This window comes from Heterocephalus glaber, unplaced genomic scaffold (assembly GCF_053883595.1).
Source record: "Heterocephalus glaber isolate CG9 unplaced genomic scaffold, H.glaber_assembly_v1.0 deba00001002, whole genome shotgun sequence".
Classification (NCBI taxonomy): Eukaryota; Metazoa; Chordata; class Mammalia; order Rodentia; family Bathyergidae; genus Heterocephalus; species Heterocephalus glaber.
In genome coordinates, this window is record NW_028258178.1 from 522,099 (window position 1) to 545,950 (window position 23,852).

Genomic DNA, 23,852 nt, shown 5'->3' on the forward strand with positions numbered 1-23,852 from the left:
ACAAAGTTGTAAAGTTGTCAGAACTGAGCTCAAACTTACGCTATCCTCCAGCCTCAGCCTGCCAGAATGCTAGAATTACAGGTTTGCATCACCATGCTCAGCAAAATCTCGACTCCTGAGGAGCTGGCGTTCCAGAGGGCAGCCCAAATCAAGAGGAAAGAAGAGCGAGCCAGGAATTGAAGAGAAAGCCAGAGACCCAAAGACAGAAGACTCCTCACAGAGGCTGACCCACAGGGTTGGGATGGGGTCAGAGAGGGCACAACTTACTGCACCAGAGGCACCCCAGCCCTCAGCAGAGGCAGCACTTCAGAGAGGTCCAAGCCTCAACCCTTACCAGTCAACTGGCTCCTACAGAAAGGCTGACAGGAGCCAGGGAAGGGGGCCCACACTGCAATCCCAGCACACTGGGAGGTTGAGGCATTTGGATCATGAGTTTCAGCCCAGCCTAGACAATTTAGCAAGATCTTGTCTCAAGGGGGGGGGGGGGGGGGGCTGGGGATGCAGCTCAGTGCAAAGGTGCTGGGTTCAATCCCAAGAAAAAAGAAAGGGAAAGGAAAAGGGGAATGGGAAAAAGGAAAAAGGAGAAAAGGCAGGCAGACAGGCTAACAGGTCAGAAGAGCCTGCAGAAGAAGATAGGACACACAGAGAGTGAGGTCAAGACAGACTAGAGAGATACTCAGATATTCTGCAGACAGTGAGGACATGACAGAGGCAGAGACAGAAAAACACACAGAGAAAGGGAAAAGTAGGGAGAGAAAAATGAGCAGGGGAACAGAGAGTGAGGACCTGAGATAAAACACAGATTGACAGAAATGCTAAGACACTCCCACTCTGCAGGGCCCCTGACCAGTGCAGGGAAGAGCACCAGATGGACCACATTCAGAAGCAGTCTTAGTACTGACTCAGCCCCGCCCATGCATGCCTGCATCCCCTCCACCCTGTGCCCTTAATGGCAAGGCGAAAATGAGGGATGTCTGTCCATCGTGACCTGGCCTCAGGTAGGGGTGCCTACTGAGAAACTTGGGGGTCTGGAGGCCAGAGTCCAGCAGCAGGTTCACAGGACGAGTGGGGGCACCTGGGAGCCACAGCCTTGAGATCAGAGATGGCAGTTCTGGGCAGAGCATAAGCAGAGGTACAGCTGGCTTGGGGTATGAGAATGCATCCAGCACAGGAGAGGCACTGAAGTTCTACGCTGATGGGCCCGGGCCAGGAGACATGCGTGCAACCATCAAGGAGACAGGTGTACCATACAGGGTACCAAGAGCAACAGAAGTAGCGAGGGCTCTGGGCATGTGAGTGCTAGGCCAAAGTACCTTTCTAAGCATATTCGGGAATCAGAGGTACAAGATAGGTCATTCAGGGGCACAGGCCAGAGGTGATGAAGGGATTACACACTCAGACTAAGATGGGCCCCAAGGTACTCCGGGCTCAGGAGGGCGCACCTGGCCAAGTGAGCTGGCGTGAAAATGTCAGGCACTCGCGTGCACATGGACATGCAAAGCCAGGGGAGCCAGGGCCCAGAAGCGACAGGCCTGGGGGGTCAGGTAGGGACTTGTTCAGGGATGGGCAGCTCACAGGCACTCACCCTTCCCACACTAGGTTTTCACCCCTGCTCCAACCCAAAATCCCACAGAAATCAAATCATGGTAAGGGACACCAGCATGGAGGCTCTCAGGCACAATGATTTGAGCGTGGCTGCTGCAGCTTCTAGTGCTCCTGCTTGTGTCCTGGGCTGGGCTAAGGCACTCAGAAGCAGCTCACTCCCTTGCCCAAGGCTCCCAGGGCAGGGGAACTCGCTGCCGCTGATGTCTGGGAGCCTGAACCCTGCACTCTTGGAGGCAGCCCCGGAAGTAGATGGGGAAACAGAATTTCGGGCACGTCCAAGTAGGGTTGCAGGTTAAAACTCCTAGTTCACTGAATGAAGACAGCTGAGGCCAGGGGCCTGGACTCACAGGTCCCAGGGAAAAGGAGGATGAAGGCTGTGGAGGAGGGGATCTGGAGCTTGGACCAGGTCCTTCTGCACACCAGCTCCTCACAGCTCTCCCACTGCTGGCACCACATTCAGTGTGGCTGGGACCACATGCTGCAGCAATGTTCAAAGCTACAGGATGCATTAGTACTACACACAGATACCTTCTCTGGCCGCTGGGGCTCAGCAGTTTGGGAACATTTCCTTACATGGAGTTGGTGAGGCCTATGAGATGGAAGCAAGGACTCAGACCTGCCAGTTTGGACAGATAGAGTGGAGCCGGGAATATGGGGTAAGGCCTAACAGAGAATTCAAAGCCACCAAGGGCAAACGGTGAGGCAGAGCTAAAGTGGAGGGGCCCAACTGAGGTTTATGGCAAAGACAGAAGGAAAGAACAGCCTAGAGTCAAAGTTTTAAAGAGCAGACACAGGTGAGAGAGTAGGACCAGCAAAGGTGGGCTCAATGTGTTGGGTAAGACCAAGGCGGGTAACTAAGGAGTCTGGGAAAGAAACAAAGTGAAGGACTGAGAGGAAGGAGACTCCTGGAGTTCCCTAGAGTTCAAGACCCTAAAAAGTGTGCAGCCAGTGACTGGGTGCTTTCTGGATGGGTCTCACTATGGAGTTGAGGTTGTCCTCAAACTTCCTGGTACTATATACAATGTAATCTATTCCACAGTCTTCGGAACCAGTACAGCAATGGGTACCTGGAGTTCCTAAGACTCTGATTTTTTTTTTGGGGGGGGGGGAGACAGGGTCTTGCTATGTAGTTAAGGCTGGTCTCAAACTTGCAGCAATCCTATCCTCCTGCCTCACACGTGTGCACCACCACACACGGCTGTGAAGCCCTTAAGTGACAATTTCCACATCATCCATTCCAAATGGGGTGAGAATTGGCTCCAACCTCTCCTAAATGTGCACAACCTTTGTATGATAAATCTGAGCATACAACCCTGCCCACAATGGACCGTTAGAATGGGTCTTAAGATTCTTGAATGGTGGAGGGGGGAAAAAAAAAAAAAAGATTCTTGAATGGGCCACACATGGTGGCACCTGCCTGTAATTCCAGCACTCAGGAAGCTGAGGCAGAAGGTTCCATGTGAGTTTCAAGTCAGCCTGCCTGGTCTATACAGTGAGTTCAAGGTTAGCCTGATCCACATAGCAAAACTGTCTCAAAAAAAAATCTTCAAAAAGGATTCTAAAACCCACAAAGTCATGACCCAGTCTCCCCATTGGGAAACCAAGGCTTGGCAACTTTGCTCAAGACCCTATTAAAATTGCTTCCCCAAATGTTTCCCACTTCCCCCTCCCTCCTGGACTGCGTTCTGGGGCTGCATCACTGAAAATCTCAAAGACCTCCAAGTCTTCATGTCTGAGCAAATCTGGCAGCACCAGCAGGCGTGGTAGTCCAAAGAGATCCACAATTTCATCAACTGCTTCCTTGTGCAGGTCCCCAATACCTTCCATACAATCCCTGCTGCCCACCAGGAGATAACCAGAACTGGAAGCAGCTCTCTACCTGCAGAACCAGGAGGACCCAGCAAGCTACTTCCAAAAGATGCCAGTGATGACAACACAAGACCTCTTCTTAGGTGACTCAAGAACCACCTGCATTACGGGCTTCTCATTCTGCTCCAGTGCCCATGAAGGCCAGTCTGGGCAACATACCAAGACCCTATCTCAAAACAAATACAATGGGCCTTGTACTGAGCTGTACAATCTTCAGGATTCCCCAGGTTTCATCTTTGCACTGAGACCCCTCCCCTTCAATTCAAAGATCCGGTTTCCTTCAACCCCACCAACTTCCTGTGACTTCCAGGCCCACAGGGAGGGGGCCAACCTGGACTGGCCCTGGGGAACATCTAGGGGCTCACCATGTACCCACATCCCCCAAAGAGCAGATGTGCCCAGAGGCAGGCCTGGCCTCCTTGGAGATCTCATCTTCTTTACAGTCAACCTGCAAAAGTTCTACCTGTTCCCTGTGAGGAGCCCCACCAATAACCTCACTGCCCCGTGCCCTGGCCTATGCAACGTCCCTCCAGCCTTCCAGCTCTGCCTGGTGGCCCACTGAGTTCAGCCAAGGCAAGTTTCACAGGCCAAGATCTCCTTAACCCCTTAAAGGCCCCATACAGCAGACGGAGGAGGTCTCATTATAGACAGGCAGTCAGCTGTGTGCAGCTTTGAGGTAAACTTTTATTTCTTGGCTGACAGGACTTTCACACCCACGATCCTCCCAGGACCTCACTCTGCCCAAGCAGCAGGGGCCCTGTCTGAAAGGTGCCATAGCCAAAGGGGTTAGGGAGTCACTTCACATTCCAGGCTGGAGGAGTTGGGTTGGTGGGGCCTTGGGGCTACTCCTCTCCAACCCCAAACCTTTGCCAGCAAGAGGCCATGACTCACCTCAACTCCAAATCCTGCCTCCCAGATCTCCATACCCAGTGGGGTAAGGACCAGACAGGACAGAACACAAGCTCTCAGCTTCAGTAAAGGTGGTCCCCAACACTGGCTACTGCCCATGTCACAACCCAGCCCCACTCATGGGGCAGCAGAGGTCTCTCCTCCTTGGTCCCCATCAAAGCCCAGAGCCGTCCACACCAGGTGGGACAGAGGCAAGCCAGAAACAGCAGCAGAGGCAGGAAAGGAGCAGGCACCCAGACTGGCAGGCTGCTGAGAGGGCCCCGGGCTCTCCTGAAGTCGAGTGAGCAGTCGGTCCATGCAGCTCTGGGGCTGGCCACTAGGTGGGCGTTGTTGGCTGTGATACAGGTACCTGGACACCTTTCTGTCCAGATGCTGAGGGCGAGAGGCAGGAGAATGTGTCATCAGGGAAGGGACAAAGAGGCCAAAGGAAACCTGGGAAAATGGGGAGAGGATCGGGAAGAAATGGGGCTCTTGGTGGGGGGTACAAGGAAAGGAAGCTGGCTAGGAAGAAATGAGGATGAGTGAGTGGTAGGACTAAGAAACTGCTAAGGGGCTTGAGGATGTAGCTCAGCGGTATAGTGCTTGCCTAGCAGGCACAAGGCCCAGGGTTAGATAAGGGAGGGGGGTGTTACAATGAGGTGGATAGGTGGCTTAATGCCTGTTGGAATACAGGAAGTAGGGAGGGATACAAGGCAGGAAGAAGCAGATACCTAGCTGATATTTGTCTTTGGCTGCTGCCCGCTCCTTGGCATCAAAATACCAGACAGTGATGGCGTACCTGGGAACCAGGGCAGCTGGGATGAGTTTTCTCCAATTCCCGTCACCATCTCAATAATGACTCAGTCCACCCACCCTTTTGAGCCACCTTGTTCTGTGCCCACCTAGGCCGTCAGCATTTCATCACTCTAGAGGCACAGGGGGAGCACCTGAGCACATCCCCAGAAGTATGGGTCATACCTGGTGCCATAGGCTGGCTTCACTTCATGAGGGTTCCTTCGGTCAGACCAGAAAATAAGCAACCGGTCAAAGAGTGGCTCGATGTTGGCTACCACAGGCCGGCCCTCAGGGAAGATCTGCAGCAGGCCACCATGCACCTGGAGACAGGCCAGAAGACAGAGCTGGCTGCTCAGCCTGGAGCAGCACCTTGCATTGTGCCTAGGTGTCCACCAGGGGGTGCAGCACACATCACTCCCTCCCACCATCCAGCTCTTGAATGACAGCCCAGAGTATGCATTACCATGGAGATGGGCAGGAAGCTACTAAAGACAGGAAAAGGGGGAGTGTGTTCATAAGCAGCCAAGGCCACTCCCAGAGAGTTCTCACCACACAGCCAGCTACAGAGAAGGTGCCATTTAACAGGAAGGACCCAGACTGTCAAAACCACCCCCCAAGGGCTGAGAACAGGAATAGGGTAGAATGTGAGCCAAGAAGAATGGAGTGGATGCACACCGCCCTACCTCCACACTCTACCTTAACATCCCAGTTCTGATTCAGGTAATAGATACAGGTGATGCAGCGCCCATCGCCGTGGGGATTGTCAACATGCCTCACGTACCCCAGTCCGCTGCCTGGGTAACACGCCACCATGGCCTGGCAGAGATGGAGGAAGGTAAGGTTTACTGAGGCCAGGAAGCAGTTATTACCCCTTGCTCACCCCTTTCTGTCGTCTTCCCTTTGATTTCTTGAGCGTCCTGGGGCTCAAAACCCCAACAGACATTCTTATATTTCAGCCAAAACTCCAAGCCCAGGTCCATTAGAAACCTCAGTTTCAGGGCCAACCCACTTTCTACAACACCCAGGACAAGCCACCTCTGGATGAGCTCCAAATTCTACCTCAGACATTTCAGTGGACCAGACACCAATTTAAGCATTTTCTGGTGTGTAATCCATGGCCTCACTGCCCTAGGCCAGGGTTCTCCCCCTTGGCTGTGGACACTGAGGCCTAGGCCCACCTCACAACAAATGTTCTCATGGACTGGGCTTGGACTAACCTAGTACCTGGGTTGTTTATAGGTTCTCCAGATAAATTCTACTGTTGGGCACTGCTACGTTGAGAACTTCTACCCTTGACTACAAAGAATCTAGCTAAATAAGTGATCTGTCCCATACACATGAACAGGAACCAAACCTAAAGTCTAACAGAAAGTGATCTAATTCCAATTCCAAGCTTGCTGGTAACTCTGGACAGTCACATCACCTGAATGGGCCTCAACTACTGCAACTGAAGAATGGGACTAACAAACAGGTTTGCAGCAGTAGCATTAAGCCCTCTGAGAATATAACTTTGGAAGTTCCAGACCACTACAGGTCTAACAGGTAGGACTCACTCCAGGTCCAGGTCTTGGCTTCAGAGTTCTTGTTTACTCTGACACTGCCACTCCCCAGCCCATCCCTGACCATGCTGCCTGAGGGCCTTGAGATGTTTGTCACCACCAGGTAACAGAAAGGTGGCTGTGGTGTAAAAGAAAGGACTCAGTCACTTTTGCAGATCCAATTCTATGGAAAAGGAGCTGAGACCTAGCCCTTAGTGCTGCCACATGAGATGTGACATTGGGGAAGTGACTAAATTTCGCTGCCTCAGGCTCTTCACCCATAGGAAGCAACTAACACTACTTCACAGGTTGTTGTGGAAACTGAACAAGATAGAAAATGTCTGGGATGACACCCAGCAGAGAAACTGCCACATGACAACACAAGTTGAAACCATTAAAAGAAAGAGAAGTCCCTGTCCCACTCTGTGCCCAAACCCACTGGGAGGGATCGATGAGGTACTAGGCAAATAGGACAATTAGCCAGCACGAGGACCGTTCAGCTTCTCCCCCGTCGAGGACCACCTGTCTTGATCCTGCTACCCAGGGCTTCCCAGCAATGCTCAGCTACACCCACAGGCCTGGCCCAGCAGGACAGGCCCATCATAAACATTCATGATCAAACAGATCAGCGTATGCTCCCAAAACAGGAGTCTTGCCAAGCATTCCAAGGCAGGACAGACTGATTCAATCCTTCATCCTCCTCCCAGGTTCCCTCTCATTGCATTATTACCAGGGTTCACCCTTATATGGATGTTAAACTGCTTTTGCATCAAGCATGTGTACCTGATCCACTCCAGAAGCTGACCCAGGAAAGAGGCCAGGAGACTGGCACTAACCAAGACCACCCAGCAGTGGAGGGCTGACCTCTCCAGCAGCATCAGGATACAATGTGAGAAGGCCCACAAGGAAAACCGCCGCCCCTACACCCTGAGGTTCAGAAGGGGAAAACTTTGTTCTCATCACTCCCTGAAGATGGGATGGCACTCAGAGAAAGAATGTGGCCATGGCCCTAGTGGCCTGCAATCAATGAGTCACCGATTAGAGAAGGAAAAAGCCTCCCCAGCAGGGACTCCAATCACAGATCACACTGGCTCTGCACATGGATGGACATGTGAAGGGTAGTGTACACCCTCTTCCCCCCACAATCCATCCCCACAAAGCAGCCACAGGCCCTTTTCTCCAGGTTTTCAAAGTACCCCAAGAAAATACAATTTCCCAGTCATCACATACAAGGCCACAACCTCACTCTGCCCCTCATCACTCTGCTCTAAGGCTCAACAGACCTCATTCTCACCTCACAGTCTACGAACCTACCTGGGACACTCTTTCCCCTGTTCTCATTATGAGGACTCAGGTCAAGAGTCACTTTAAGACCTCTAGTTGTCTACTCCATTGCTCTCAACGTGAGGCACCTGTTTACCCACCACTGGTCTCAAAAACAGGCTCATCAAAGCCCCTGGGCCCAGGCCTGTCTCCCAGGTGCCCAGTGCATATCTGCTGACTGAGAGCACGCCTCTGAACCCCATCCCAGGAGGGAAAGCCTCAGCCATAGGAACAACAGGCAGAGGGGCAAGGGAACTTGCTCTCTAGCCCTCCCACCTCAGCAAACAGGCAGGTGGAATCAAGAGGCAGAACACTATAGAGGTTACTGATGACAACATGCCAAGAGCCCTATCACCCATACACATGCACACATACACACACATCCCTCAGAAGCCAGAGACTCATCCAAGCTGCCCATAAAGGGGTAAATCAAGTGAGCTGGACCCTCTTTGGTGTCCCCTCTGGTAGCCCTTGACACCACCAGGAGTGAACACTCAGCTCCAGGTCAACTGAGCAGAGGAACCAGGGAAAGGAGGGAAGGTACAACAGAAGAACACCATTCAGGAATGACTGAGCAGCAAGGTCACTGCTGGTAGTCACCACACTGGTGGCGCTCTCCACTGCCACTGCCTCTACCCACCCTCAGCACCAGCACCAGCCACACTCCAGAATCCAGGGAGAAGCCCAGAACACTGCTCTTGAGACACTGGAGCCTGGAGTTGCTAGAGAGGAACTCCAGTGACTGGACTGGCTCTTTTCCTCCCTTCCCCATCCAGCCTGGCCTGTTCTTACTTCCCCAGGTAAGTAGCGGCAACCGAGGGCTTTAAAAACCCAACAACTCCCCCCTCCTCAATTTTAGACTGGGTCTTATCCATAACAACACCTAGATAGGAACCAGAAGCCCCAAAGGGGAAGCCATCTGTTTCAACCTTCCCTCCCAAAGCTACCACAAACTAGTTGGGGACTTAAACCTAGTTTTCCTATTCTGTGGATAAGCAAACAGGCTCAGTGCTGTATCACCTTAGGCCACTCGGCTCTTCTGGAGTTCCCTAATTTCCCTCCTCATGGAGGACCAACACCAGAGTTGAACAATTGAGCCAGAGGCCACACTGATCTTGTCTGCAGAGGAGCCAAGCCAGGGAGGGGCCAGCTCTGGCTCACCAGCTATGAAGTAACAGGAGGGAGAGGGAAGTAGGCCAAATTACAGCTGGGATGGGGAGGAAATAGGCTTGGGCACTGGGGAAGCCTTGGTCCCCAGGCCAGCTTCAGTCTGAGAGGAAAAGCTGCATGGATGCAAAACTTGAGACGGCACCTGAGGAGGAGGGGACACCAGGAGCACAGCCTTCAGCTCACAGGACAGAACCCAGCCAGTGCCATCAGCTAGGCATCATGTACTGAGCAGCAGGCATTCCCACAAGCCTTGTCCAAATGATTCCATGAACTCAACCATTCCCATGAAGAGAATGATCATGTCAGCAGGCTGGAAAGTTTCTGTGGACCTATACAGGGCTCCCAGCCCTAGTTCTTGGGACAGCTGGGGGTCTGTGAGGCCCTGACAATTGCCCGTGAACACCAACAAAATGAACCCTTTGTTTACAAGAGGGTCTACAGCTTTTTGCAAAATCTCAAAAAGGCCCAGACTCCAAACAGAAATGAAGAATTACAACCCTATGGCTGGGGTGAGGGTATTAAGAGACACACAAAAGGAAGAGACACAAAGGAAGAGACAAACAAGAACATAAGAGGGAATGAGGTGACAAATAGGACAGAAAAATGGAAGACAAGGACTAGGACCAGGAGGGGTGGGAAAGATGAGAACAAAAACTCTAGCTGGGCCAGCAGGTAAACAACCGTTGCCAGGCCGGGGATTTAGCTCATTGGTTTCGCCGCCTGCTGCGCAAGTGTAAGGACCCAAGTTCGATCCCCAGTACCAAAAAAAAACAAAAAAACCGTTGCCACCATCTTCAATGCAGATGCTATAACAGGCCCACCAGGAAAAAATGTAGTCCAGGACAGATGCTCAAGATGGCAGGCAGGGAGCACCTACCTCCTGAGCTTTGGGATCACCTCACCACTACCACCCTTTCCCTCCACCTTCAAGTTTCCAACCTTAGAAACAGGATATTACCTATCCTGTTCACACGCCTGTGAACATAGACAGATGGGAGGATAGGGAAACAGGGAAGGCAAGAACAGAGATGGACAAAGACCAAAACATTTGCCTGTCTACACTGACTGCTCAATCTGGGGTTCCTAAACAAATACCTGGAGCCAAGAATCCTACCATGACCCATGCACAAGTGTGGGGCTGGGTCAGTAGCTCTCACCAGGCTCTCCAAAAGGACTCCTGAAAGGTGAAGAGCCACAGTGGTTCCAGGATAAACTTCTGATTTACAGGTGCATAAATCAAGGCCCACAGAGAAGATAGACTCCCTCCCCAGAACCCCCACAGATACATGAACCCCTCAGCTACAGCTGCCTAAACCCTTTTGTGGACACAGAAGCCAATGCAACTCTTATCAGAGCACTAGATACTCAACAAACAAAATGTGCTACGGCCAGGCTTTGTGGTGCTGTCTGTAATCCCAACACTCAGGAGGCTGAGGCAGGAGGATCACTATGAATTCAAGAGCAGCCTGGACTACATAGTGAGTTCAAGGGCAGCCTTAACTATAAAACAAGATCTTGTCTCAAAAAAAAAATAAAATAAAATAAAATAAAATAAAGTGCTACTGACCTCCCCTCCATAGAAGGCCCCCACCAAGCCTTACCTTGGTGCGCCCGTTGATGACGTAATTGCCCAGCCGCCCAGCACAATGGCGGATTACAGTGTCCACATGGGCCATGAGGGCACCAATGCTCCAGCAGCCTGGCTCGTGACCTTCTACCCAGGCAATCTGGTCCCCACGAATGCTACGTGGCGGGATAGCACGTTGGCTCACTAGCTGCCCATCACGCAGGCGCCCACCCCACCTCAGGGCCTCCACCTCAGCCAGCACACGGCCACCCAGTGCTGCTCCTAAGAAATTGTCCTTGACACAGATGCCGTAGTACCGCATGCAAGGCACAATATAGTCCAGGGCCAGGCGCTCAGGTGCAGAAGGCAGGGCTTCTGCCCTCAGCCTAGCACCCACTTCGCCACTACGGCTACTGCTGCTGCCCCTGCCCATGCCACCCTCCCCCTCTGCCTCCTGGTTCTCTCGCCTGGCCCAAGACCGTTTGGCAGGTGAAGGGGCATCCCCACCATCCTCTGCCCACTTCCGTTTTGGGGCCTCAGGCTGGGCACCCTGGGCTGCCAGTCGCTGGCACTCCTTGGTGACCAGTGCTGCAGCACCCTCACTCTGCAGTGCCCACAGCTCGCCACCATCCTGCCCACCAAAGCCCTCCCGCAGGGGACTGGCAGTGGTGGAGGTGGCTGTGGCTCTGAGGGTCCCACTCCCTGCCGAGGCTTCACCAGGCACTCCTGGACGGTGGCAGGAGGGGAGCAGGGGACTGGGCAGGTAACTCTCCACCCCCATCCTGGGCTGGCTGGGCTCCAAGGACTCAGACAAAGACACCGGCAACTGAGGGAGAGACTGATTCAGGGACTGCGGCTGGCACGGGCTGTCCATGGCAGCAATGTCTTCATCCCCCGGGCATGGAGGGCACGGCCTGGGCCCATGGTGACACCCAGCTCCTCCTCCTCCTCCTCCTCCTCCTCCTCCTCCACTTGATACAGCTGGGGATTGCTTGGCCTGGTGCAGGGCAGGGTGAGGCAGTAGGAACTCCTCTTGTGCCCTAGGGATGCTTGCTGGTGCCCAAATTCACTGTTGTCTCTAGATGCTTAGGGTTGCTGGAGGGAAAGGAAGAGAAAAAGGGATGTGAGAACAGCTAGAAACAGGCAAGCTAGGGAACAGACAGATAAAAGATGACCAGGATACACTAGGCCTCAGTGACCCCGAACAACCTGAGGCCAAGTGAGGGAGACGACGCTGAGAATTTAAAGGGGTACGGCTGACAAGCAAAGGGCAGTGAAGGGTAAGAGCCAGAAGAAAGAAACGAGGTAGATGCCCAAAAACAAAGAACAGTAGTTTGGGGGGAGGGGAGAAAAGTAACCACAGAGAAGACGAAGGGGGGCTGGGGTAGAAAACAAATGGTGTAGGGGTGTGAAGAGTAAGAGATGTGCCTGGGGGCTCGAGCGAGACACAGAAAAGTGGGGATCTACAAAAAGGGAATGGGGGATACGAAAAAAGTCTGAGCTGGGAGGGATCAGGAGGCAGAGGAAACTCGGGAGTCCACAGACAAAGAGAATGTGGCCCCCAGAGACAGAAAAACAGACCAGAGGGAAACGGGGAGGGAAGGCCTGAGGCGGTCAGAACCAACAGGGTGGTAGGGTAGACCCGCGGCCAAGCGGAGGAAGCCTCCCGGGGGCGGACACACACCCAGACGGAAGGGAGGTCCGGAGTCAGATGGACAGGCGGAAGGGGGCCCGAGAGGAGGGTCCACGGTTACCGAGGGAAAGGCTAGGGGCTGGCGCACGGGCCAACAGGACCAGTGAGAAGGCGCCCCACTCCCAAGCCCCTGCCGCGCGGACCCAAGGCCCCCTCCAGCACAGCGGGCGAGAGGCCGGGCCTAGGGATGTCCCGGACCTAAGCCCCTCCCCCGGGCGCGCGCTGCCCGCCGCCCCGCCCCCCCCCGTGGCCTGCACCCGGCGAGCCCGCAGCGCGCTTCCTCCCCCACCCTGTCCCCCGGGTCGCCACAGTCCGCCACCGCGTGCCCCCACGCAGCCCCACATCACATTCGGAGCAGGCTAGCGTCCCGACTCGGATCCTTCGCCTCCCTGTCCCCTTCCGTTCCTGCGACCACCTCACCGAGCTTTTTCTCCGGCCTCGGCGCCGCCGTTTATGCCAGCCGCCTTGCGCCGCACAGCACGCCATACCCCGCCCCCACCACCCGCGACGCCCCGCCCCCGCCTCGCCCGGTGGGCACGTGACCGCGTCCGCCGGACCGAGACGAAGCCTGCGCAGGCGCGAACGGCATAGGGCGGGGCGAAAATTTTCAGAACACCCCTCCCAAGAAAGGAAAAGTGGGCCCATCGCCAGCGCGAGGCTTATTTGCATTCCTCACCCCGCCTCTTTTGCCCGGCCGGATGAAGGTAGTTAAATGGATCAGGGAAGAGGCGTGTCTAAGGGTTAAACCAGCGGCCGTAGGAGGGGCATGCAAATGAGATTATTTACATGGAAAGACCCACCCTTAGGATAAGGCTGCTGAACGACTAGCCTCTGGGTTGCGGAATGACATGCAAATTATTTATTTACATAGGGAAATCCTCACAATCCAAAACAGGGATATTGAGAAACGGCCAGGCCAGTCGGAAAATGCGTGTGAAATGGCACTTCAGTGATTTACATGACCACATTTTATAATGGAGAGGAAGAGTGTGGTATGTTCTGAAGAGAAGGGGCCACTGGAACAGATGTGCAAATATGTCATATCTGCATGACCTGCCCAGCCTCCCCCTCAGGACAAGCACAGGAGTCAGAATAAAGCAACCTAGGACAGCTATGCAGAGAAGACATCTGAGTGAACAGTCCAGTCTCTCGGAACATTGGGCCACCCTTCCTGCCTCTGAGGTCTGTAAGGTCATTTTGAATGTCCCACCCCCTCCACCTATGACCAGGGAAAGCAGGGTGAGGCTGGGCTCAAGCATCTTTTGGGGTCTGGATACTGCTGACTTGGCTGACTTGATGGGAGAGCAGCTAGGATGGTGCCCTAGGGGCTGCACCTGTTCTTGGCAAGCCACATGAAGGCACCAGCAATTCACCTGCGCACAAGGCAGTCCACACCCTTCTCAAGTATGTACAAAATTCAGGGCTTGCCAAAGGTCCACAGCCCTGAAGGGCTCACAGAGGGCACACGGTCATACACTCTGAATAAAAGGAGGCAAATTTACACCAAAACACACACAGGCATCGGGGACGCAAGTGCACAGGAACACACCACAGCAGTGAGCCACTCCCCGAGTCTCTTGAGTTCAGACATGTGTAGGTCAAAGCAGGCACAGGCCTAGCACTCACTCACAGGCCCAGATTCCCCTTCCTCGGCCTTGGTGTACACACAACAGCCTCACCAACACAATCACCAAGGACAGAGAACTCACACGCAACAGTTTCACACGTTCCAACAGACACAGTCCCACGCACAGGTACTGGAAAGACTCATACACATGACACAAACACAGGGACATAAGTGTCACGCATGTAAGTCTCAAGCACCTAGGTCACAGTGTCCACACAATGACAAACTACCTCCACAAATTAGACACCTGAACTATGGTGTATCCTCAAGGTGTCCCCACACCAGGACCCATGATTCTTCCATCAGGGACTTCTCCCCAGCATCCCAAAATGACAAAGGCCAAAACACAGGTGTAAACAATGCTTTATGGGGGAGGAGTTAGGATGGGACAGGCCTCCAGGTAATAAATAACACGTACTCGAAACAGCAGGGCAAGGTGGGGCCAAATGGTCCTGGTCTCAGGCTTTGAGAACTCTTGGGGTATGACTGGGGGGACGGAGGTTAGCCAAGACAGAAGGAGCAGCTGCAGGTATGGGTTCCCCCTTCCCTGTGACTCAGTCTTGCCCCAAAGCCAGGCCCCACCTGGCCAGGGAAGGAGGACAGGTGGCGGGACACTTCTCTGGGGCTGGGGCAGGTTGGGGCACAGCCTCCTGGGGCCTGGGTCTGGGCCCCAGCCAGAAGGCCAGGGCTGGTCCTGGAGATCAGATGAGCTGAAAGAGAAGGGTATAGTGACCTGGAGGGGTCCTGGATCTGTCTAGCTGGTGTCTATGTCTCATTTCTGGGCATCTCCCTGACCTTCCAAAACTCTTCTACAAGTTTCTACATTGCCCGGGCATCTCTCTCTGTCTCTGTCCCTGTCTGTCTGCCCCCGCCCACCCCCGGTACATCCCTGCTTGCTTACCTCAGAGAGCAGTCTGTAAAAGGACAATTTCATTGTCTAAATATCATATCCCTACTTTTTTATCTCTGTGTCCTATGTCCCTGATCACTCTGGCTTTAGGCCTCCTTCTAGTGTTTTCCAAGCTGGAGAGACACAATAGATTAGTGCTTTTTGCTTTGATTGCATATAGCATTATCTAGAAGCTTGTGAAAATCTTAAAATTACTTCAAAATCTCTGGAGTAAGTTTGGGTAGCAGTACCTTTTAAAGCTCTCCAGATGATTCTACTGTGCAACATTGCATGGGAAGGGGGAATGATTTCGTGGGCCTTAGATAATTTTTTATTCCAATAGAATAAAATAGAAAATGTCAGACTGCATCATATGTAATAAGAATATTGGTCAGCTGGGCACAGTGGCACATGCCTGCAATCCGGACACTCTGGAGGCTGAGGCAGGAGGATCATGGGCTACAAAGCAAAGCCCAGGTCACCCTGGGCTACAAAGCAAGCTCAGGCTGGTCTGGACTACATAAGAAGACCCTGTCTCAATTAACTAAAAACAAGAAAAAATTGGTCAACAGAGACCGAAAGCAGAGTAGTAGTTGCCAGGGGCTGGGGAAATGGAGAATGACTGCTTACTGGTTATGCAGTTTTTTTTCTTTCTTTTGCAGTACCGGGGATCAAACTAAGGACCTTGGTGCAGTTTTTTTTTAAGGTAATGAAAATATTCTGGATCTAGACAGGGGAGGTAGTTGTACAACCTTGTGAGTGCACTAAATGCCACTGAGCTTTGACATGACTAAATTTATGTTCTGTGAATTTAACATGTTCCCACTGGCATAAACCACTGGTGGTACATGTATGACTGTACCACCCAATGGGACCATCCCATGTCACCCTATGGGACAGTCATGCATGCACCACCAGTGGTACAAGATGGTGGGACTATAACACATTCAAATAAGAGCTGCCCAGGGGCTGGGGATTTAGCTCAGTGGTTTCGCCGCCTGCCTCTCAAGCGCAAGGACCCGAGTTCAGTACTCAGTACCAAAAAAAAAAATCAACAACAACAAATAAGAGCTACCTGACAGCGAGACAAACAAATTATGGTCCCGTTGTGAATGTATTAATCTCAATTATTTAAAAAAAGAAAGACTACTGAGACTAGAAAAACATGTTTGAGTTTTATACATGAGTATGACTGTATTAGATCAACATATAAAAGTACAGTCAACAGTTCATAAAAGCACTGTCTTACTACATTTGACCCACTGAGACTCTATGCTAAGAGTACACATCTTCCATGTCTGCACAGCCCAGAGTCTTTAAGATGGATATGAAGGAATATAATAAACACCCCTGCTTATTGAGTCTTTACTAAGTGTTGGGCCCAATCTAAGAACTTTACATGAATTGATTTATTTAACATTCTCAACACCCATAAGAGGCAGGTACTATACAACTTTTGGCCCCATTTTACAGATGAGGAAACTAAGGCCCAGGCACAGAACATGCAAATGCCTGGCAAGATAGCACTGTCCAGAGAACTTATCCTTGACCCCGCCTCCCTTCAAATTCCATCAGGAAATCATGCTTCAAAATAGATCCAAAGTCTAACCACTTTTCCCCACAGCCTCCCTGGAGCTGTAGATGGCTGGGAGGGGGCTGGGCGGGAGGTACCAAGGGGAGAATTGGCGACACACACTCCCCCACAGAGGTGGGGAGGGGACCAAATCCCGCACGGTCTTGTAGGCCTGGAAAGGTGTTTCGATGAACCATGGAAGAACAAACAAGGCTTCCTGGAGGAGGAAGGGGGTTACCAGGGCAAAGAGAGAAGGAACGGTGTTCTAGGCAGAAGGCATAGCGTGAGCAAACACCACAGAGAAACAGACAGAACTTCAGTGTGGCAGGAGCTGCCTAAGGGGTGGGGAGAGGTTCGAGGTGAGGCTGAGGTGGCTGCAGGAGCCATTCCCTGCTGAGAGTCTAACATCAGGCTGAGCAGCTTCGGTTGGCTCCCAGGGGAGAGAGAGGAGAGAGACAGGAGCAGATTTTTGTTTTAGACCCTTTGGCTGCATCAAGATGGGACAAGACTGGAGACAGAGCCCAGACAGGAAACAATCTATCCACTGCTCAACCCCTCCGGCCCACCCCAGGCTGACCACCATCCTCTCCGGCCTTGACTTGGCAGCAACTCCTTAACCAGTGTCCCAGCAAACACCACTCCTCCATCTCTTCCCTGTATGCAGCCAGGGGGTCCTTGTGAATCCTTGAATCAAATCCTCTCCCTCCTCTGCTCAGAAGCTTTCTATGGCTCCCATCCTGGCCAAAGCCTACACCATAGTCCTCCCCAAAGCCACAGACACTATGTCCCGCCAAACCCCCAATGCACATGCCCTCCACTGCAGCCACAGTGACCTCCTTGGTCTTCCTCACACATGCCAGGTGGTGCCTGCCCCAGCCTGACCTCTCTCACCCAAGGCCTTCGCACTTGCTATTCTCTCTGCCTAGACTGCTCCTGCCCCAGATGCCCAACGATTCTTCCTCTCCCTCCTTCAGGTCCTAGCTCAGATGTCACCTTCTCAGTGAGACCTCCCTCATCATTCTGTTTAAGTGTACTCCTCCACCCACACCACCCTTCCCTGCCTGACTCAATTTTAATTTTTCTCCAAAGCTCTTATCCTAACTACTATATAATTTACTTGCGTCTTTTTTTTTTAAGACTGGGGATTAAACCCAAAGCCTCCACACTGAGCTACATACATTCTCAGTGCCCCACTTCCCTTTTTTTTATTTTGAGACAGGGTCTCACTACATCATTAAATTGTCCAGGCTAGGCTTGAGCTTTCAACGCTCTTGCCTCAGCCTCCCAGAGTGCTGGAATTACAGGTGTGCACCACCATGCCTGATTTATTTACATATCTTGTTTATTGTCTGTTTCCTCCTAAGAGAACGGTGCCTCCAGGAAGGCAGGGTTTTTCATCTGTTTTACTCACTGCTGTCTCCCCAGAGCCTTGAATGGGGCCTTATACACAGTAGGTGCTCAACTAGGGATGGGAGGATTGGGTGCAGGGCCGAGGCCTGGCAGAGAGGTCTGGGGCAGAAAAGGCAGGTGAGCTCCCTGTGTCTAAGAAGATGGCTCCTTTGTATCTTTTGCTTTCACTCTTTCTGGTCATCCTATTTTCCATGTCTGTGTCCACTCCATGTCCCTCTTCCCAGAACACGAGCCCTGCCTCCCCAACACCCCAGCGTCCCACCTGGCTCTGTAGGTCTCAGCAGCCGCAGGGCTGAGGGGCCACGGCCTGGGCACTCCGAGGCTGCCGCAGCTGGCGGAGGGAGGCGTCACCATACTGAATGCCTGAGCCCATTCTCTCCGGATCCAGCTCGCCTGCAGGCAGGGGGAGAGCTTAAGACGAGTTCCATGGAGACCCTGGAGCCCTCCCTTCCACCTGCATTGGGCAGCTCAGTGGGGCCTCACCTGAGTCAATCTTGTTGAGGATGGTGCGAGCGCACTTCAGGAAAGCCTCCTCCACATTCTCACCTGTGAGCGCACTTGTCTCTAGAAACATGAGTTCTGGAGAGGCAGGGGCTCTGTTGGTCCCTGTCCTCCACTCCCACTTGGTTCTGCAAATGCTCCAGCCACCTTGGCCTCGTGTGGGGCCTCTGCACAGGCTGTGGCTCTGCAGAGAATTTTGTCCCCCTCCCCACATAACCCCTGGCTCATCCTTCTGGGCTCAGTGCACAGGACCCCTCCCTGAATGTCCTCCAGGACCTCCTGGCCTGGGTCAGGGATCTCCATTGGGCTCCCACAGCCTCCACTGCCTCCCCCAGGTGACCATGACCTCTCTGGGCTGTTACTGTCTGTCAGTGAACCTGCACCTTCAGTCTCACCCTCTGCACTGTGAGCAACACAAGGCTGTCTTCATCACTGGGTGCCCGGCGCTGTCTAGCACAGCCCCCATCTTACAAGATAAGGCCTCCTGGTGGGTAAACTAGAGCCAGGATTCAAGCCCTCTATCCAAACCACCAGATGTGGATGGTCTCGCAGCAAGCACACTGTTTTCAAATGAGTTTATGCTTGCAAACTTTGCTTTCGTGTGTGTGTGTGTGTGCCTGTGTGTGTGCCTGTGTGTGTGCGCGCATGTGTGTGTTACTGGAAATGGAATCCAAGGCCTTTGCACTGAGTACAGCCCCAGCCCTTTCATTATTTTTTATTTTGATACAAGGTCTGGCTAAGTCATTGAGTTGCCCAGGATGTACCCACACTTGCAATCCTCCTGTCTCAGCTTCCCAGGGTGCTGGGATTACAAGCGTCCACCACTATGGCTGGTTTGCAAACCTTTGACAGGGCCCATCAGTCCTCTCCATTCCCCTGATGCCAGTGCTTGTTCCCCTGAGATCCACCCTGGCCAGCTCCCTTATTGCCAAAATGTGCCAGTCCCTAGGCCATCTGAGTTTTCTACCTCTACCTTAACCTGATACCCAGCACGGCCTCCCTATGGTGGCAGACACTTCCTACCAGCCAACATTTACCCCGTACCCTCTCTGTGGCAGGGGCTGCTGAAGGCTTTCCATGGCCTGCCTAACCAGCACACCGTGAGGCAGAAACGCTGTGGCATTTCTCCACTTTCCAGCAGAGGAAACTGAGGACCAGTGTAGTCACACAGCTCAACACTCAGATTTGAGGGGGTCTTCTGAACCCCCACGTTCAGGGCACCACGTACCACTCTACCCCTCCACCCCTCCACCCCTCCACCCCCACCCGGCCCACAGCACGGCCCTCACCGTTCTCCTGGGCAAAGCGAGAGGCCTCCAGGAAAGTGACCTCACGTTCAGGGTCCAGGTCCTTCTTGTTGCCACAGAGGATGACCACGATGTTGGGGCTGGCCAGCGTACGGGCGTCCGTCAGCCAGGCGGCCAGCGAGTTGTACGTCTCCCGGCTGTGGAGGAGGCACACGAGGAAGGTGGCCCAAGAGAAGGGGCCCCAGGCCCTGCCCCCACCACGCCGCCAATGCCATGTACCCACCTGGTGATGTCGTACACCAGCAGGGCTCCAGCTGCCCCTCGGTAGTAACTCCGTGTCACCGACCTGTGGGGCCAGGGGGACCCAGTCACCCCCAAGGCTGGGGTGTGCCCCAAGACTGCCCCCCTCTGCGGAGAGAGACTGGTGGTTCGGAGGCCCCTCTTTCACTGCTGGCCCATGCCCCAAAACCTGTGCTTAGTCTGGGGGACACAAAATTTCTCTCTGCCGTGGTCCCTCTTTATTTCTCTCAATTTCTACTTCCCTCCCTTAGTTGTCTGTCTGTGAGTTTCTCTGTGTCCCTGCCTTTTTGTATTTCTGTATTGGTTTATTTCTTTCTCTCTATCTCTCAGGTGTGTATATTTTTTTTTTTTTTTTTTTTTGAGACAGGGTCTCACTATGTAGTTCAGGCTGACCTTGAACTCACTATGTAGCCAAGCCTGCCCTCGAACTGGCAGCGATCCTACTGCCTCAGCCTCCTGAGGGCTGAAATTACCGGCATGCACTGCCATGCCAATTCCAGCCTCCCCCCTCTCTTAAATTTTTAAAATTCAAGACAAGGTCTCACTAAGCTGTTAAGTTGCCCAGGTTGGGCTCAAACTTGTAATGCTCCTGCCTCAGCCTCCCAGAGTGCTGGAGTTACAGGCAAGCACCACCACATCTAGCTTCTTTTTTTCTTTCCCTTTCTGAGTATGTGTATCTTTTTCAAATTTCTCCTCATTCAGTTTTAGGATCCCCCTCCAACCTATTTTGAGGTGCTAGGGATTGGACTAAGGGCCCTGTGCATGCTAGGCAAGCACTGTACCACTCAACTATAACTGCAGTCCCAAGCCTCCCTTTCTCTTATCTTGTCTCTGTCTTTCTCTTTCCCTCTCTCCTTAGCTGTATGTACCTCCCAACCAAGTCTTTATCTCCCTCCCTCCCTCTGTTTCCTCTATCTTCTCAGTGTCTTCACTCTGAGGAACTACACACGTCTCTCTCTCTCCTTCCTCCTTGGGAGCCCAGCCCACCTACCGAAACCGCTCCTGGCCAGCAGTGTCCCAAATCTGCAGCTTCACAGTCTTCCCGCCCACGTTGACCACTCGGGATCCAAACTCCACACCAATTGTGTGGTTGGAATCCTGTTTGACTAAGGGTGAGAAGAAAAAGGAGACAGGAGACCATGCAGAGGCTCAGAGGACCTCCACGCTCCATGGCCTCCTCTGTCTCTACCAACCCATGCTCACTGCTGGGGTGACTGAAAACCTAGACAGAGCATATGCCAATGCAAGAACCGTGCCACCTCGCTGGACTCACCTCACTAGCTGCCTGCCTGCCCCACCACACACCCATGTCCACAACTTGGTGTTCCCAGGACCAGTAGCAGAAACTTACACTTATTCTCAATGAACTGATGAAGGAGACATGATTTGCCAGTTCCTGCACTGCCAATCACCAGGAATTTGAAGAGAAAATCTGAAGAGATGTGGCCCAAAATCAAGGATGCCCATAAGGAGAGATATAGAGAAAGGGAAACCAAGAAAAGTTACAGGGAGACAGACACAGGTAGAAACAATACCTTAGATAACAACTGTAACAGATTACCTTTTTTTTCTTTTCTGCAATGCTGGGGATTGGACCTAGGGCTTTGTGCATGCCACAGCAGACAAAGTGCTCTGCCACTGAGCTACACCTTAAGCCCAAGATTATTCTTAGATATCTACCACGTGCCTTTGGCACAGTTCTACATATCTTTACTTATATCAACAGTTCACTTAAATCTTCAGGAAAACTCTAGAGGGCAGGTATAGTAAAAATGTCCCCATTGTCCAGATAAGGAAACCCAAGGCCAGAGAGGCTAACTTGCCCAGGGTCACACAGCTAGGCAGAGCTCAGATTCAAATCCAGACCAAAGGCTTCCAGAGTCTAAGATCTTAGCTAGTATACTGCTAAAGCCTCTTTCTAGCCTCTGTCCATCTTCACTTCTCCTACCACCCTCTCACTATCCACTGGGCTGTGGTCCCTAGCCTTCAGTCTGTTCCTTGAAAATGACAAACAGGTTCCCCCCTCTGGATCTTTGCACTTGATCCCTCTGCTTTTCTGTATTTGTTGAATGAATGCAGCTCCCTCTGACTCCCTGACCCCCACCCACCTGGTACTGAACATCCATATTGATTTTCCAATTCCCAACGTCTTCTTCCCACACTCTGCCAGATCCCTGATCCCTGTTCTCAAGCTTATGCCCCATTCCTCGACAGCAAGTCCCAATCCACATCCAAGGACAACCCACCCCAACCCTATTCCAGACCGCTCCAGCCAAATCAGCCCAAGGGGCCAGAGCACCCTTCGCGGTTTGCGGACCAAGCACAACCGTTAGCGGACCAAGAACGACCCCTCCATTCAGAGCCACCCCAGCCCCATTCTCTCAGACTCCGCCCCAACACATGAGGCCCCACCTCTTCACTCAAGGCCCGCCCTGAACCAGCAAGACCCACTCCCTCCGATTCCGCCCACATCTGTTTCACCCACACACCAGACCCTCAGGCTCCACCCAAATCAATGAAGCTCAGCCCTAGACTCACGAAACCCCTCCCAGCATCCACTTAGGCCCCGCCCCCTGATATAAGACCCCGCCCCCATTCCCTAGAGTCCCCATCCTCTGGGCCCAGACCCCCAGACCCCAGCGTCGGCCCACCGCTCTCACCGTAGGTCTCGGCCATGACTCGGTTGCGACCGCAGAGGGCCGAAATATGGCGCCGCGGCCGCGCCTGCTCCTCGGCTGGCAGCCGCTCCACTCGGGCTGCAGCCCCGGCTCCTTCCTAGTCCCAGACCCGGAGCCACCACTTCCGCCTCCACCCCCAGCTCCAGCGCGACCCGCTAGAGCTGCGGGACACCAAGCCACGCTTTCTGAAGGGCAGGATTGGTAAACTCTGCCGGCAGGGGGTGGGACGAAGGGCACGGATTGGTGGCGTGAGAGGGGCGGGGTCAAAAGGGGCGGGGACAGTAACAGGGATTGGTGAAGCAAGTGGGAAGGGGTGGTGCAGAGATGCTTGGTCCAGCGGAGGAACGGATCTGATCAGGAGTCCGGGCCACGGTCGAGACTCTGGATTGGGTAGAAGCAGACTTAGGGGAGGGGAAAAGAATGCAAAGGGCAAGGCAGGATTGATAGAATTGGGAGAGAGGCGGATCTTGAGCTAGTGGATGCGATTTCTGACCCTGAAGGGAGGATGGAGGAAAATCGGGAGGATATGCGCAGGTTGCTTCCCACATCCTTCTGCAGATATTCTTCAAGAAAACCTCAACGCTGGTCGTGCACGCCTGTAATCCCAGCATTTGGGAAGATGAGGCAGGAGGACTTCCGCAAGTTCGAGGCCAGTCTGAGCTATAGTGAGTTCAAGGCCAGCCCGAACTACATAGCGAGACCATGTCTCAAAAAAAATAAAAAGAAAAGAAAGAAAAAAGCCGAATGTGGTGAGGCATGCCTGCAATCCCAGCCCTCAGGAGGCTGAGGCAGGAGTATTAACATGGGTTTGATGCCAGCCTGGGCTGTACAGTGAGTTCAGGGCACCCTGAGCTACATAACGAGACCCTTTCTCAAAAACACAAAAAGCAAACAAAATACCAAAACTGCGCTGGGATTTATGTTCTCCTTATGGACCTACTGGCTAATTCCCAATAGTTAATACTCTAACTGTCTATAGAGGTCACCGCAATTACCCAGCTGGGCTGTTTAGGCTAAAACATATTCTCCCATGCTTGTATCACAGATCAAAGTTTTGGAGCCTAACCAAGGGTAACCAACCTAGCGCAAAAAGCGGTCAAAGTGAAATTCTGCCTAGCAACCAATGACGTTAACACATTGAGGGGGTTGATTGGCTAGCTTTAGAAACCTGAGAAACAT

The 23,852-nt window shown here is 52.9% G+C and overlaps 2 protein-coding genes across 8 annotated transcripts in view; both read right to left on the reverse strand.

The window, feature by feature from the left end:
• Egln2 (egl-9 family hypoxia inducible factor 2) overlaps positions 1-11,629 on the reverse strand; it is a 64,102-nt gene extending 52,473 nt beyond the window's left edge. For 3 of the 5 annotated variants that reach the window (XR_015450531.1, XR_015450530.1, XR_015450529.1), the window contains exons 1-3: positions 10,790-11,629; positions 5,854-5,973; positions 5,341-5,477 (exon numbers count right to left, since the gene is read on the reverse strand). Coding sequence is in view for 2 of the 5 variants with exons in the window: in XM_087209225.1 (XP_087065351.1) it covers positions 4,446-4,755; positions 5,341-5,477; positions 5,854-5,973; positions 10,790-11,629 (1,407 nt within the window). In the remaining 3 variants the exon portion in view is untranslated. Of the gene's footprint in view, positions 1-4,138; positions 4,756-5,093; positions 5,162-5,340; positions 5,478-5,853; positions 5,974-10,789 lie in introns of those variants that run through there. The other 2 variants (XM_004874230.4, XM_087209225.1) reach the window with 2 other exon arrangements.
• Rab4b (RAB4B, member RAS oncogene family) lies at positions 11,580-23,693 on the reverse strand. Of its 3 annotated transcripts, XM_087209228.1 has the most exons (9): positions 23,167-23,693; positions 22,656-23,054; positions 21,347-21,427; positions 20,987-21,101; positions 19,979-20,041; positions 19,738-19,892; positions 18,431-18,526; positions 18,210-18,340; positions 14,421-14,785 (listed from the first exon to the last, which is right to left on the reverse strand). In XM_087209228.1, exons 2-8 carry the CDS (start codon positions 22,669-22,671, stop codon positions 18,225-18,227), a joined length of 642 nt encoding a protein of 213 aa, XP_087065354.1. In that variant the 5' UTR covers positions 22,672-23,054; positions 23,167-23,693; the 3' UTR covers positions 14,421-14,785; positions 18,210-18,224. The 3 variants fall into 3 exon arrangements, with proteins under 3 accessions (XP_004874292.1, XP_087065354.1, XP_004874291.1); XM_004874235.4 differs by lacking the exon at positions 14,421-14,785 and adding an exon at positions 11,580-11,850 and having other exon boundaries at positions 22,656-23,693; XM_004874234.4 differs by lacking the exon at positions 14,421-14,785 and adding an exon at positions 16,128-16,754 and having other exon boundaries at positions 22,656-23,693.
• Positions 23,694-23,852: the final 159 nt, after the last annotated feature.